At 36.7% G+C, this 13,783-nt stretch overlaps 1 protein-coding gene across 1 annotated transcript in view; it reads left to right on the forward strand.

The window, feature by feature from the left end:
• Positions 1-13,783, forward strand: part of LOC140450321 (nose resistant to fluoxetine protein 6-like) — a 103,560-nt gene that overhangs the window by 24,173 nt on the left and 65,604 nt on the right. Inside the window, exon 4 of the mRNA XM_072543898.1 lies at positions 7,220-7,520. Within this exon, the coding sequence (XP_072399999.1) occupies positions 7,220-7,520 (301 nt within the window). The remainder of the gene's footprint in view (positions 1-7,219; positions 7,521-13,783) is intronic.

Raw genomic sequence — 13,783 nt, forward strand, 5'->3', positions numbered from 1 at the left:
ATCCAATAAAACCGTTCCCGAATTCGCTGAAGGGTTTTCCTTACACCAAAATGCCCTCCCGATGGACTGTCGTGTAACTGACGAAGTACTTCGGCTATTCTGCTCTTTGGGATCACCAACTGTCTTCTCTTCTCTGAACCGTCATCATTTTCCAGGACTCGTTTAAGCAAGCCATCTTCGATGATAAATGAGTCCCACTGGGCCCAATACGTCTTAACTACTGAGCATAGGTTTGATATTTCCTGCCAAGGTGGTCGACGGCTTTCCTCTTTCCATTTTCGGATTTTCTGTATGACCGGATCTCTCTCTTGTTCTTCCCTGATCTTAGTAGGCGTCCAGTCGTCGTTGACAATCGTCGTTCTTAGCACTGCTGCTTCCTTGGATTCCGTTTTGTTGCAGTGGGAACACTCTACTGGGCATGGCCTTCTGGAAAGAGAATCAGCGTTTCTGTGGCTAACTCCGGCCCGGTGCTCAATCTTAAAATCGTATTCTTGGAGTCGTTCGATCCACCTGGCAATCTGACCCTCTGGATTCTTAAACTGCATCAACCACTTAAGGGCGGCATGGTCGGTTCGGATTAGAAACTTTCTGCCATAGAGGTATTGATGGAAGTGCTCTACTGATTTAACTACTGCTAGAAGTTCTCTTCTCGTGACGCAATAATTCCGCTCAGGTTTTGAAAGAACTTTACTAAAATATCCGAGGACTCGTTCCTGTCCTCCTTGAATCTGAGACAGCACTCCTCCAATTCCCACATTACTTGCATCTGTATCTAAGATGAACTCTTCTTCTGGCAGTGGATACCCTAAAATTGGTGCTGTTATTAAATGCTTTTTCAAGGTCTCAAAGGCATTTTGGCAGTCTGTATCCCAGCGGTAATCTCTTGCTTCCTCCGTAAGTCGCGTTAATGGCTTAGCGATATCTGCAAACTTCTTAATAAACCTCCGGTAGTAAGTACATAGTCCAAGAAAACTTCTCACTTGATGTTTGTCAGTTGGTTTTGGCCATTCCTTAATGGAATCGATTTTTCCCTTATCCACGGCCACTCCTTCTTTACTGACTATATGACCCAGATAATTGACTTTACCTTGAAATAGCTGGCACTTCTTGGGGTTTAGCATCAATTGGGCAGCTTTAAGTCGGTTAAAAACGTTTTCTAAATTCCTCAAATGATCTTCGAATGTCTCCCCCAAGACGATTATGTCATCTAAATAAACCAGGCATGTTTTCCAAAATAACCCTCTCAACACATTTTCCATAAGCCTCTCAAATGTCGCAGGAGCATTACAAAGTCCAAATGGCATAACGTTGAATTGCCACAATCCAGATCCTGTGGTGAAGGCTGTCTTTTCTTTATCGACTGGGTCCATTTCTACCTGCCAGTATCCAGACTTCAAATCTAAAGTAGAAAACAATTTACTTCCAGCCAATGTGTCCAATGTGTCATCGATCCGAGGCAGAGGATAACTATCTTTCTTGGTAACGTTGTTCAGCAAACGGTAATCCACACAGAACCTCGTCGTTCCGTCTTTCTTCTTAACCAGGACCACCGGAGAGACCCATGGGCTCGTAGAAGGTTCTATCACCCCGTCTTTCTTCATTTCCTGAACAATCGTTTCAGCTTCCTCTCTCTTCGCCTGTGGTAATCGTCGAGCTGTTTGACGAATTGGCTTAGCATTACCAGTATCAATTTTATGCTTAACAACGGTAGTTCTTCCCGTCTTTCCTCCTTTCGGTACGAAAATATCACGATACTGCCGCAGAAATTCCCTTAATTTCCTTTTCTCCATCTGATTTAGAGACTGTCCTGCAACTGCAACCATTTGGTCGAATTTGTCGTTGGAATTATCAGATGTTGTCGCCTGACGGATTATGGATGTCACAGGTACACAAGTTCCTACTTTTGTCTCTTTCTTTATGGTCACTGGGTAGTCATTGACATTGATAAGCCTCACAGGAATTTCCTTAGCCAAAGTCACCAATTCCTTTCCAATTATGATTCCACGGCCAACCTCATCGTCGTGGTTCCAAGGCTCCATCATAACAGGTCTCCCTTCGTCCACAATTCCCTGTAGCCGCGCTACTATGATCGTTTCACTTCTCGCAGGCACGACTGTATCTTCTTTAAGGGCTGCTTGCACAGTGTTGTCATTATGTGGATGGAGAAATACTTCCTCGTTGCCAACTTTGATTACCTTATTCTTAAAATCCAATTGGAATCCATGCATATTCATTACGTCCATTCCTAATATAACATCCTCTTCGATGTCAGCAACTATAACAGTATGGACAAACTTTTCTGCTCCAATTCCCAATTGTACCTGGATTTCTCCATGAATGTTGGCATTTTCACCTGTAGCGGTCCGAAGTCGCAACCTCGTTGGTAATAGTTTCTTACGGCTGTTTATAACTGTTGGGCGTATAATGGTTCTGGTCGCTCCGGTATCCACCAACAACGTATGTCTTTTACCATTTATTTCTCCATCTACATATACACTATCTTCACGACATTTCAAAGAAGCTATTAGTATAAGAGGGTCTTTGGAAAAGTTCCGGGTCGAAGCTGCTCCCCTAAAGCCGACTCGTTCTGGTTTTCCTGATGGTGAGTTTCTTGATTTTATGGTCTTCGTTTTCTTGCATGTAATACTTTTCATCATATTAACGAGCTGGTCAAGTTTATCTTCATCTCCTTCCTCTTTTACAGTCCTAACTTTACTGTACCCGTCAGAGGCCTGCGTAGCTGACTCGTATTCGAGGGCGGCGGATAGGACATCAACCAGCGTCTTGTGACGAGCTAATCGCAGTGTTCTCTGCATTTCATGATCACGAAGACCATCAATAAACGTTTGAACGGCCAATTTTTCCATCATGTCTTCGGGAGCTGTTGGATAAGCATATCGTACTAATCTGGCAATATCTACCTCATATTCTTGAAGAGCCTCATCTTTCTTCTGTCTACGATTTTTAAGCTGCGACTGATATACATGCTCCAAATGTTCGTGGCCATATCGCATATTTAACCTCTTCTTCAGTTGTTCGAAATCATCGGTCTCCTCTACGGCTATGGTCTGAAGCACATCTAAGGCATCTCCTCGAAGAGCGATAGTCAGGTTCACAGCCTTTTCTTTTTCAGACCATCCATTTGCTCTTGCGGCTGATTCGAACTGTTTCATGTAGTTGTTCCATGATGATTTTCCGTCGAAAGTTGGGACTTTAACATGAATAGAACCTCCACTTCCTTCAAATTTCGGCCGTGTCTCCAACTTAAATTTCGTCTGGTCTTCTTTTATCTCCACTGTAATTGGATTGTTTCCTCTCTCTGCTGTCCCTGTTTCCTCCATCTTCCTTTCCATCTCTTTAATCTTTTCTTCGAAGGTCGACATATCGGCAGCAACTTGGTTTTTTAACGAAGATATTCTATCGTCGAGGGCAGACATCTCAGAAGTTACTTTAGAGATTTCCAAAGAGATATTAGCAGAGACTTTGCTTTCCAGCGAAGAAATCTCGTTAGAAACTTTGTTTTCTAATGAAGCGATGTCGCCGGAAACTTTGTTCTCTAATGATGCGATGTCACCAGAACCTTTGGCTACATCAGAAGAAACTTTCGAAATCGACGAGAGGACAGCATCTTCAAATATATAAGTCTCTGGATCTAGTCCTTCTTCTAGCAAAGCGTTCTTTAGTCGTTGGACTAACTCAGCCTTTTTTCCGGTAGAAGCTAATTCTCTGTCTTCGAGATGTCTTCTTAAATTAGTCACTGTCAGCTCATAAATCGTAGCCATTTTCACAATTTATTTTATATTCACTTGTATTATTATTATAAGTCTAATTTATGTTCGATCTCACTCTGACACCATTTGTTGTGGATTTATTAAAAGGTTCAATATTTATAACACTTACGGATTTAATTTATTTCTTTATTTATATTAACTTATCTGACAATAATTTATATATATATATATATATATATATATATATATATATATATATATATATATATATATATATATATATATATATATATATCCGTACGTAACAAATTCGCGAGCGCGGGTCTTGAGAATTAACTGTCCCTTCCAAATAAAGTTCCGTTATTATATACCAGTGCCGTTATCTCGAAAACTCTAAAACCTTCGATGGCGAAACGGTAAAGGCAAACTGGATTTCCCTCGCATCGGTTCTGGAAGGTCGCTCAGGTAAATCGAGGTCTCTCGTAAATTCTAAAACATATTAGAATAAAAACATGTTTACAGGTTAAAACTATGACTCATATTTTTACGTAACAGTAGCATAGGGAGGCGTAGAATGTCATGGCTGCGCAATTTGAGAGAGTGGTACGGATGTACATCAAATAAACTTTTCAGAGCAGCCGTCTCAAAAGTCCGAATAGCTATGATGATTGCCGGAGATGGCACTTGAAGAAGAAGAAGTAATTTGATCGATCCATCTTGTAGGGATCTTCCTCGTGATTTTCGGCCTTCTACCTTTCCTTGGATAATAAGTATTTCCCAATACCATTATCCTTGGAGAGACCGTGTTGACCCGGGTTGACAGAGGGAAGTTGTGTCCCCACTCCTGTGAAATCTGTTGATTGACGGACTAATAGGAACTTTAAAGGCAAATGGTCACAAAACAATTAAATATGTGGATGATTTGTTAATCATCTCACAAGTAAAGTACAATACGGTAGTCAGAGAGAACGAGGCCTAGAACTAGTGAGACAATGGACGTATAGAGAGGGACTAAATATAAGTCTTCACAAAACCACCATTGTAGCATTTACACACAAACCAAAACTGGAGGAATTAGGTCCTCTAAGGCTGCAGGGACAAATAATACAGCCAAAGGGATAGGTAAAATATCTCGGGGTTATCCTACACTCGAAACTTACCTGGAACTGTCAATTAGAAGAAATAACAAGCAGTGCAGTTACAACACTTATCAGGCGTATGTATGGGAAGAAATGGGGATTGAAACCGGACATTGGGTGTACACCATGGTTATCAAACCCTCAATTAGCTATGCAGCGATGATGTGGCGGACTAAGATACTTAGTCAAGAAGAGAGCACAAGAAAAAAAAATAAAAGTTTCTCTCGGATCCCGAGTCGCAGGTGAAAACTTAACTAAATTATCACTAATGTTTTCTTCACATTCTCTGTATATAGGTTGTAAGTGATTGGATGGATTAATTAACTAAAAGAGTTACATCTGTCATATATTTATTGAAAATTGCTGGTGTTTTAGTTTTATGACAAATAAGATAAATGTAAATTTATCAATTAATTTGAATATTGTCATCATCATCATCATGGGTGCTACAGCCCTATAAAAGAGCCTCGACCTTCCCAAGTCTATTACGCCAATCAGTTATATGCATTTCCAACTGTTGCCAGTTTGCTGCGCCTATTTTTCTACCATCCCTCCACCTGAGTTTTGGCCTACCCCTACACAGGTCGCGACTACTTCCCACAGGTTGCGACATAAGGATTCTTCTAGGAGGGTTGTTCTGCTGTGATCTTGCCAGATGTCCTGCCCATCTTAGTCTTCCTATTTTTATAAAGGATACTACGTCTTTACCACCAAATATATGTTTATATCTGTGATATATCTCGTAGTTGTACTTCCTTCTCCAAACACCATTTTCACAGATGCCACCGAATATTCTTCTCAGGATCCTTCATTCAAATATAAGCAGGAGATTTTCATCTGCCTTGGAAATGGTCCATGTCTCCGACCCATATGTCAACACTGGTTGTATAAGGGTTTTGTATATGGTTATTTTTGTTTTTTGGCTTAAGTTTCTGCTTCTCATATGTCTACTCAGTCCAAAATAGCATTTGTTTGCTAGGATTATTCTTCGCTTGATTTCTTCCGTCATGACATTCTCCTTGCTGATCAGGGAGCCTAAGTATGTGAATTTGTCCACCACTTCAAAGGTAGAATTATCAACCGTGAATTGGTGGCCGATGTTTCTGGCTCTATTGTTGGGTGTTGATGCCATTATCTTAGTTTATCTTCATTTACTTGCAGGCCCATATTTTTTGAGGCGTTTGACAAGGTGGTATACATTTCTTCTAGCTTGCGTGTTGTGCGGGTAACTAGGTCGACATCATCTGCATATGCCAAAATTTGGGATGATTTATTAAAAATGTTTCCTCTGTTGTCTATTTGGGCATCCCTGACCGCCTTTTCCAGAACTATGTTGAAAAGGAGACACGCCAGCACATCTCCTTGTCGCAGCCCAACATGCGTTTCAAATACCTGTGATTTTTCGCCCTGTATTTCGACTTTGCAAACAACTTTACGCATCGTAGCCTTAACCAATCTTATTAGTTTATCGGGGATGTGGAATTCATCCATGGCTTCATACAATCTATTTCTTAGGACACTATCATAGACCGATTTGAAGTCTACGAATAGATGGTATGTGTCGATATTGAATTCATTGGTTTTTTCCAGTATTTGCCTTGGCACAAAGATCTGGTCTGTTGTTAATCGACCAGGCCTAAAACCACTTTGATATTCGCCAAGAAGCTCCTCTGAATATGCACTCAGGCGACCATATAAAATACTCGAAAATATATAATTCATCGCCCTTTTTGTCCAAGTCCCCATATGTATTTTTTTGTGTAGAAATCATGTGCTTCACACGATCATGTTCTTTGAGGCTGCGAAGGTGACTGCTCGGTGTCCATTCGAATTAGTATTATTATGGAGACTATATTTACCAATGTGCGGTAGATATATTTCTTGCCTTCCGATTTTTACGTTCAGATCACCGATTACTATTTTAATGCCATTTCTGGGACAATTGTCATTTGCATATTGTCTGTATGTAAATTATATTGTACGCTACCTTTTATGATGAACGCTTTCTTTTCTCTCCAGCGTGCTGGGGCTATGGAATATCGTAGTTTGCTTCTTGCACCTGGATGGCGGGTTATATCACATATTAAGTCGGCGCCTACACGATATATTAGGTTACGTATGTAAAGACATACATACGGTAATTAAAACTAAATATAAAAAGAAATAATTAATAAAATACCTAAAGAAATAATAAAACAAATTGTGTGGACGGACTGAATACTACTTAAGACTTTTAATAGATTTAATACTCTTAATCATTGGATTAATAAATCTAAATTATCAGAATTTGTTGCTTTTACTTATTTTAGGCATGTGGATCAATTTATTTAATTGTTTATTTGATTTTAGCTTCGTTTTCATTGTTTACATAAGTTTTGTACTTTTATGTACAACTGTAGATAATGTAATACAAAACTGGTATGAGGAAGACTACAAAAAATTTTCTAATACAAACTATGGAAGAATAGTCACCTCATTTTCTTTATATGGAAATTGGATTAGACTTAGAACTGTCAAAAGCACGCCCGAAGTCGAATATTTAAGACCATTGCAAGGTCTTCGCTTTTACAATATAATTATTGTTATTTTGAGTCACACGTCCATGGCAGGTCTAGTCAGTTCAGTTGCTAATACGAAGTTCGTAGAAACGGTAAGATAGCTAAGTTTATTTAGAATTTTTATTAAAATACTTCAATATTGGACGTAAAATAAAAAAATTTGTCATCATCATCATCATTCTCAGCATATTCTAGCGATTTACATATTCATTCTTCATATCTGCCCACGATTGTCTAAAATTCGCTTTTCTGTGTCATGTTGTACCGGTTTGTTTTCTTATGTCATAGTCAAATCTTAAATTTGGACGTCTGCTTGGTCTCTTAACGCCTCTTGGATACTACAGTGTAATTCTAGGGGACCACCTATTGTCAGTTCTTCTCGCTAAATGTCCCGCCCACTGCCATTTTAAAGATTTAATTCTATGGATTACATCAATAACCTTGGTTTTCTGTCTGATCCATTATTTATATATATATATATATATATATATATATATATATATATATATATATATATATATATATGTATACAGGGTGTTTAGCAGGTCGATGGAAATTTTTTAAGGGATAATAGGGGAGGCCATTTGCAAATTTCTTTGCTAATAATGTATCACTCAAACTGTTAATGTTTCCGAAATAAAGTTAAATTTGTCAATATTCGACAACCGTCTATTTCACGTTTAAAAATTATCTAGGCGTACTACCTCCCTGTTTTACGAATGGAATAAAAATGTAAACACTCACTCTTTGCATAAAATTTTCATCAGCTATCGTCATTCTTCGAACGCATAACAAACAAAAAACAATCTAGCTGCTATGTTAATAAACAATCTACGTGCTATGGAGTGGTTTATTTTGGTTTATAAACATGGTTATTGTATGCGTATGAAAGGTGCGTTTTACTGTTTTAACATCCGAATTGTGTTTGGAGTTTCTTGTGAGTTTTTTGTGCATTAAGATTTTGAACTTTGTTTGTTACGGCTTGGTTCATCAACCATTATCTATATAGGTGGATCGGACGAACTGGACCGATTTTGTGGCCTAATCTCCAAATTAGGCAATCTCCGTGGCTAAATCTCCCGATTTAAAACCGTGTGACTACCATATCTGGGACAGATTCAAAGAACTTGTTTATCAAGTTCCAATCCGAACTAGAGCTCATTTAATGGAAAGGATTATCGCAGCAGCTGACATTATAAGGACAGAACTGACGTTAAAAGTAACCACATCAGAAATACGACGCAGGACAAGAGCGTGCATTAGGAATGGTAGTTCTCATTTTGAACAACAATGACTGTTTTCTGAAGTTTATGTACATACTTAATAAAGCATTATAAATGTTGCAAAAAGCATGATGTATCGTTGTTGTGTTTTATCTTTCTTACCCGTTTCATTAATGAAGGTTATTTTAACAATGCATTAAGATTCAACGAAGGATTTTTGCAATCTGAGCAAGTAATACATAGGACATTTTGTATGCATTATCTAAGGGAAGTATCTCGCTTAGATAATTATTTTTAAAACTAAAATAGACGAGCAGCCTTATTTTCGAATATTGACAAATTTAACTTTATTTCGGAAACCTTACCAGTTTGGGCGATACATTATTAGCAAAAAATTTTGCAAATGGCGTCCCCTATTATCCCTTAAAAAATTTCCATCGACCTACCAAACACCCTGTATATACAGAGAAATACATGAAAATCGAAGTTTAAGGCATTTACCTTAAATATTTTTTAACCATTTACTATCTACATCAAACAAGCACTTAAACACAATATTATAAAATGGAAACACAGCAAAAATTTTGATTATTAAAAAAAATGTAGTTCGGAAAATTTTTTATTCAATATTACTAAAATTGGGCTATTTACAGCAAGACGACAGCCCTTGTTTTTAATAACTAGTTCACATCTTTTGGGCATGGAATTTATTAATTTTTGCAGTTCCTCCTTGGAAATACAGTGATGCCAAGCGTGGATTAGATTTCGTTTTATTTGTGGGTTTGCTTTTGGAAATGAGGTTTGGTATCCTTTGCCACAAATTCTCGATGGGTTTAAGGTCCGAAGATTGCGCTGGCCAGTCCATCCTATCAATTTCATTCCTCTCCATCTAAGCTTTAACCAATTTTGCGCTATAGCAAGGAGCATTATCATCCTGAAAAATAAATTTTTCTTCGCCAAACAGGTCTTTTCCACTACGCAGCATTTTATTCTGTAGTACCTCAATATATTTGGTAGCATTCATCATCCCAGAGACAATGTGTAGGCGACAAACTGCTCGAGTGGACATGCAACTCCATATCATAACGGAGGCTGGATGTTTAATTGTGGGAAGAACACATTTTGGAGAAAATTCTTTACCAGAAAATATTCTGACGTAGGCATTTCCTGCATAATTATTAATATTGAAAGTGGATTCATCACTAAACAGTACACTCTGCCACTGCTCTGCTGTCCAGATTCGATGTTCCAAAGCAAAGAGTGCAATCTTTGCTTTTTTGAAAGCAGTGGTTTCTTCCGTGCCTTACATTCTCCAAAACTAAGCAGTCTTTTTCTCACAGTGGAAGTGCATACGCTTACATCTGTAGATTCAGACCACAGCTTCGTTAATTGGGTGGAATTAAGGCTTCTGTCTGCCAGACTTGTTTTTCTTAACGCAGCGTCATCCCAAACAGAAGTTTTCTTGGGTCGGTCACTACGCGGTCTGTCGTCGATTTTTTCTTGTTTAGCATACTTCTTAATGACTCTAATTACTGTAGATTGAATACAGTTTACTGTGGATGCTATTTCGCAACAAGATTTGTCGTTTTTATAATGAAAAATAATTTCAAAACGCTTTTCGTCCGATAATTTAATTTTTTGGTCTGGGATGACATTTTGACCTTTTTATCAAAAATAAAAGAGTAAATAAATGTGTTAGAGTAACTACAGTATTTATATAGTCAAAATATGTGGCAAATTTGTCATTAAGATTCAATTTAATAGTACTTTAACGACATAATCATCACCTCATAATTTTCTGGGATTATGGGAAATCCCTTCAATCAGATTATTTTAATCTTTTCTGTAGAATTTTAAGCTAGTAATTAAAAAAACATTAGTAAGTATACCGATAATGCTAATTACAAGTACAAACTTAAAATGAATTAGCGAAAATAAACTAAAAACTTGTGTTAAACCTCAAAAACTATAAGGCGCTTAGGTGATGCAGGACTTTTTAACACCACTGTATATATATATTGTTATGATATGTAAAATCGAGAAAAATATTGGTTTGTTTAAAAATATTTCAAAATTCAATAGCATTAAAATAATTCAGATAAGTAGGATAATATCCAACAAACATTTCGAAGAAGGAGAGTTATTAATTTCTTGAATTACCTGTACTAAACAAAATATAAGCTTTGCATAAATTATTTCTTTGTTATACTTGAGTGACCCGCATAATTTTAAGTGAAAACAAAAAGACAATTGAACGGGGTTTTCCAAAATACATTAATGCAGTGATTAGAGACAAATAGAAGAGATTTTAGAAAGAGGTTTTTGTTAGTTTTTAAAAATTATAGAAAATATTATTTGTAAATAAGTTTTAGGAAATTTTATAATTATAGGTAAAAATTTGTTTGTTATCGAAATGAAAAAATGGGGGAATTGTGACGAGTTTTGATTGGCGGAGATTGAAAAAGGTGGGATAAGTATGTAGGAAAAAGTTTAGCGAGATTGAGGAGAGAGAAAAGATAATCAGTTGATTTTTTCAAGTCTGTAAGAGGAACAGGATTTGTTCTCTGGTGGTTCCAAAGAAGTAGCAAGCAGTAGTGTTGAATGTTAGTGAGTTTTTGTGGAGTTAGTGTATCTGACAGAAGCTGAAGCAGCAAAATATTGTAAGTCATATTTTCCTACTTATATTCCAAGAGTCACTGTTCAGGCCAACGAGAGATTCAGTTTATCGTAAAGAGAAGATATTCCAAGAGTCATTTTTCACTCGGGCCAACGAGAGCTTCAGTTTTATCGAGAGGAGAAAGGCTATCATAATTTGAATGATTGTTGCTTTTGAAGGAGATCATTAAGGACGATATACTTGCAACAATCTGTTGTAAGATTGCTGATTACATAGGGAGCGATTGAGAGGAGATAATACAATCTACAAGGAACAAGGATTTGGACCACTCATCATCAGAGAGATATTTTTGTTTTCTGCAGTTTTTTTTTTATTGATAACACAATTTTTACACGTAATTTAGAAAGGATATAAATATTTTGATTAGGAGAGTTAGAATAGTTGGGATTTTGAGTTTTCAATTAATATTGTTTGTACCATTAATTTTGTTTGTTCACGTACGGAGAACAAAATTTTGAGAATCCATATATGAGATTTGTTTATTGAAAACTTTTGAGTGTGAATTATTTCATTATTTTTATTTCAATATATAGTGTTAGATCATATGTGTTTTTTATTATTCCGGTATTCTCTGGACCTTACCTTTCACATGTAATAGCATAGATATTGAAGCACGAATTTAACCCTGAGATAAAAGAATTAAAAATTGTGATAGAGTCACAATCATATCATTAATAATTTTAATTAATCAAAAAAATTAATTAGCTAATTATTGCTTGGCGCACCAAGACTTTAAATATCACAATAATATATATATATATATATATATATATATATATATATATATATATATATATATCCTCATTGAGAATAAGGGCATGATCCTCTATCAGGGCCGAGGTCTTAGTCTTCCGAGCCCCCAGACACTACTACACTGAATCACTATTCACTTCACTACTACGACTGGGAACAGGAGATTTATACCGTCGATGGTGACGTGTCCTGGGTGGAGGTTGGCGTGGGGGTTAGGGTAAAATTCGTTGGGCTTAGGTTAGGTTAGGACTTAAATAAGAATAATTCGACGTTCTTTTCTGTATGCTCATTTTATCCATTGTTCTGCCCACCAGTTCAAATTAATTGTATCAAAGGCAGCTTCTAAAAATAAAAAGGTAAAAGTTTTTTTTGCTAACCTAGCTGGGTTTTTGTCCTTATTTTCTCGTTCTCCGAAACGTATGACTGTACTGAACAATGTTGTAAAGAAACGTCTCCCCCGAAGATCGATACTCGTTGGAAATTTAACAGCCGAGCTGTAATCACCATACCATTTTCAGTCACAAAGACGTCATGCAATGTTTTGCAGAAATCATTGAAAAGGAACGAGATACTCAAACCGTTCAACAAGCTTCGGGTTTACTTATGATATTGAAAGACAAAATGTTTTTATACTGGCTAAATTTCTTTAATAACATTATGTCACACGTTGAGATTCTTTATAATCAACTGAAAATGAGAGCTGTAGATCCTGCAAGAATTCAAATATTATACAAGAATTTAAAAATCAAATTCAAATTTTCAGAGATAAGATAATAATTGACGACTATAGTCCAAGCTTTTCGGCTGGAAAAAGAAAACGGACCCAGGAAAATAACAACGTGACGGTGAAGGAAATTTGCGGCACTATGCGATCCCAAATTATTTCCTGAATATAAGTTTACTTTTCACGAAGACAAAACTGAAGATTGCTGTGCAACATTATTCGCTATTCGCTAGGACTGACGTTGCAACGGCGAGTAGTCTTGTGCCATTGCTTGAGGTCTTTGTTAAAAACAATTTTACAAATATGTCCATAAAATTAATTAACATTGCATGCACAACTCTTATGATAACAGTAGAAGCAGAGAAATCATTTTCAACACTAAAGAGGATAAAAACTTTTTACGAAATACGATGTCTGAAGAACGACTCAATACCCTAACGATGCTATCCATTGAAAGACAATTAATACCCAACTACCACAAATTTAATGAACTCGACATTGACCATTTTACAAACCAGAAAACACGTCGCATTGAACTTAATTATAAATCCTGCGCACCGACATCAGAATCCACTGAAGAAGAAATAGAAAATTTCTATCTTACTCTAGAAGACTCTCTAAAACTGACCAAAAAACATAACCTTACTATTATCATGGCCGATTTAAATGCCAGAATAGAACAAAATACAGTCGAGCATGTCGTGGGTTCATATGGTCTTGGCATAAGAAACGAAAGAGGAGAAAGATTAATCCAATTCTGACAAAAGACGGATATGGTGGTAACGAACACACTTTTTAAATTTCATTCAAGCAGACTTAATACATGGAAAGCACTCAGATACCCCAGGGAAAATCATAAGAAACCAAATTGATTTTATCAACATAAACAAAAGGTTTAGAAATTCTATCACTTCAACAAAAACATATCCAGGCGCAGATGTCTTCTCAGATCATAGTCTATTGGTTGCAAAAATCAAC

The sequence above is a fragment of the Diabrotica undecimpunctata genome, chromosome 9 (assembly GCF_040954645.1).
Source record: "Diabrotica undecimpunctata isolate CICGRU chromosome 9, icDiaUnde3, whole genome shotgun sequence".
NCBI classification, from domain to species: Eukaryota; Metazoa; Arthropoda; class Insecta; order Coleoptera; family Chrysomelidae; genus Diabrotica; species Diabrotica undecimpunctata.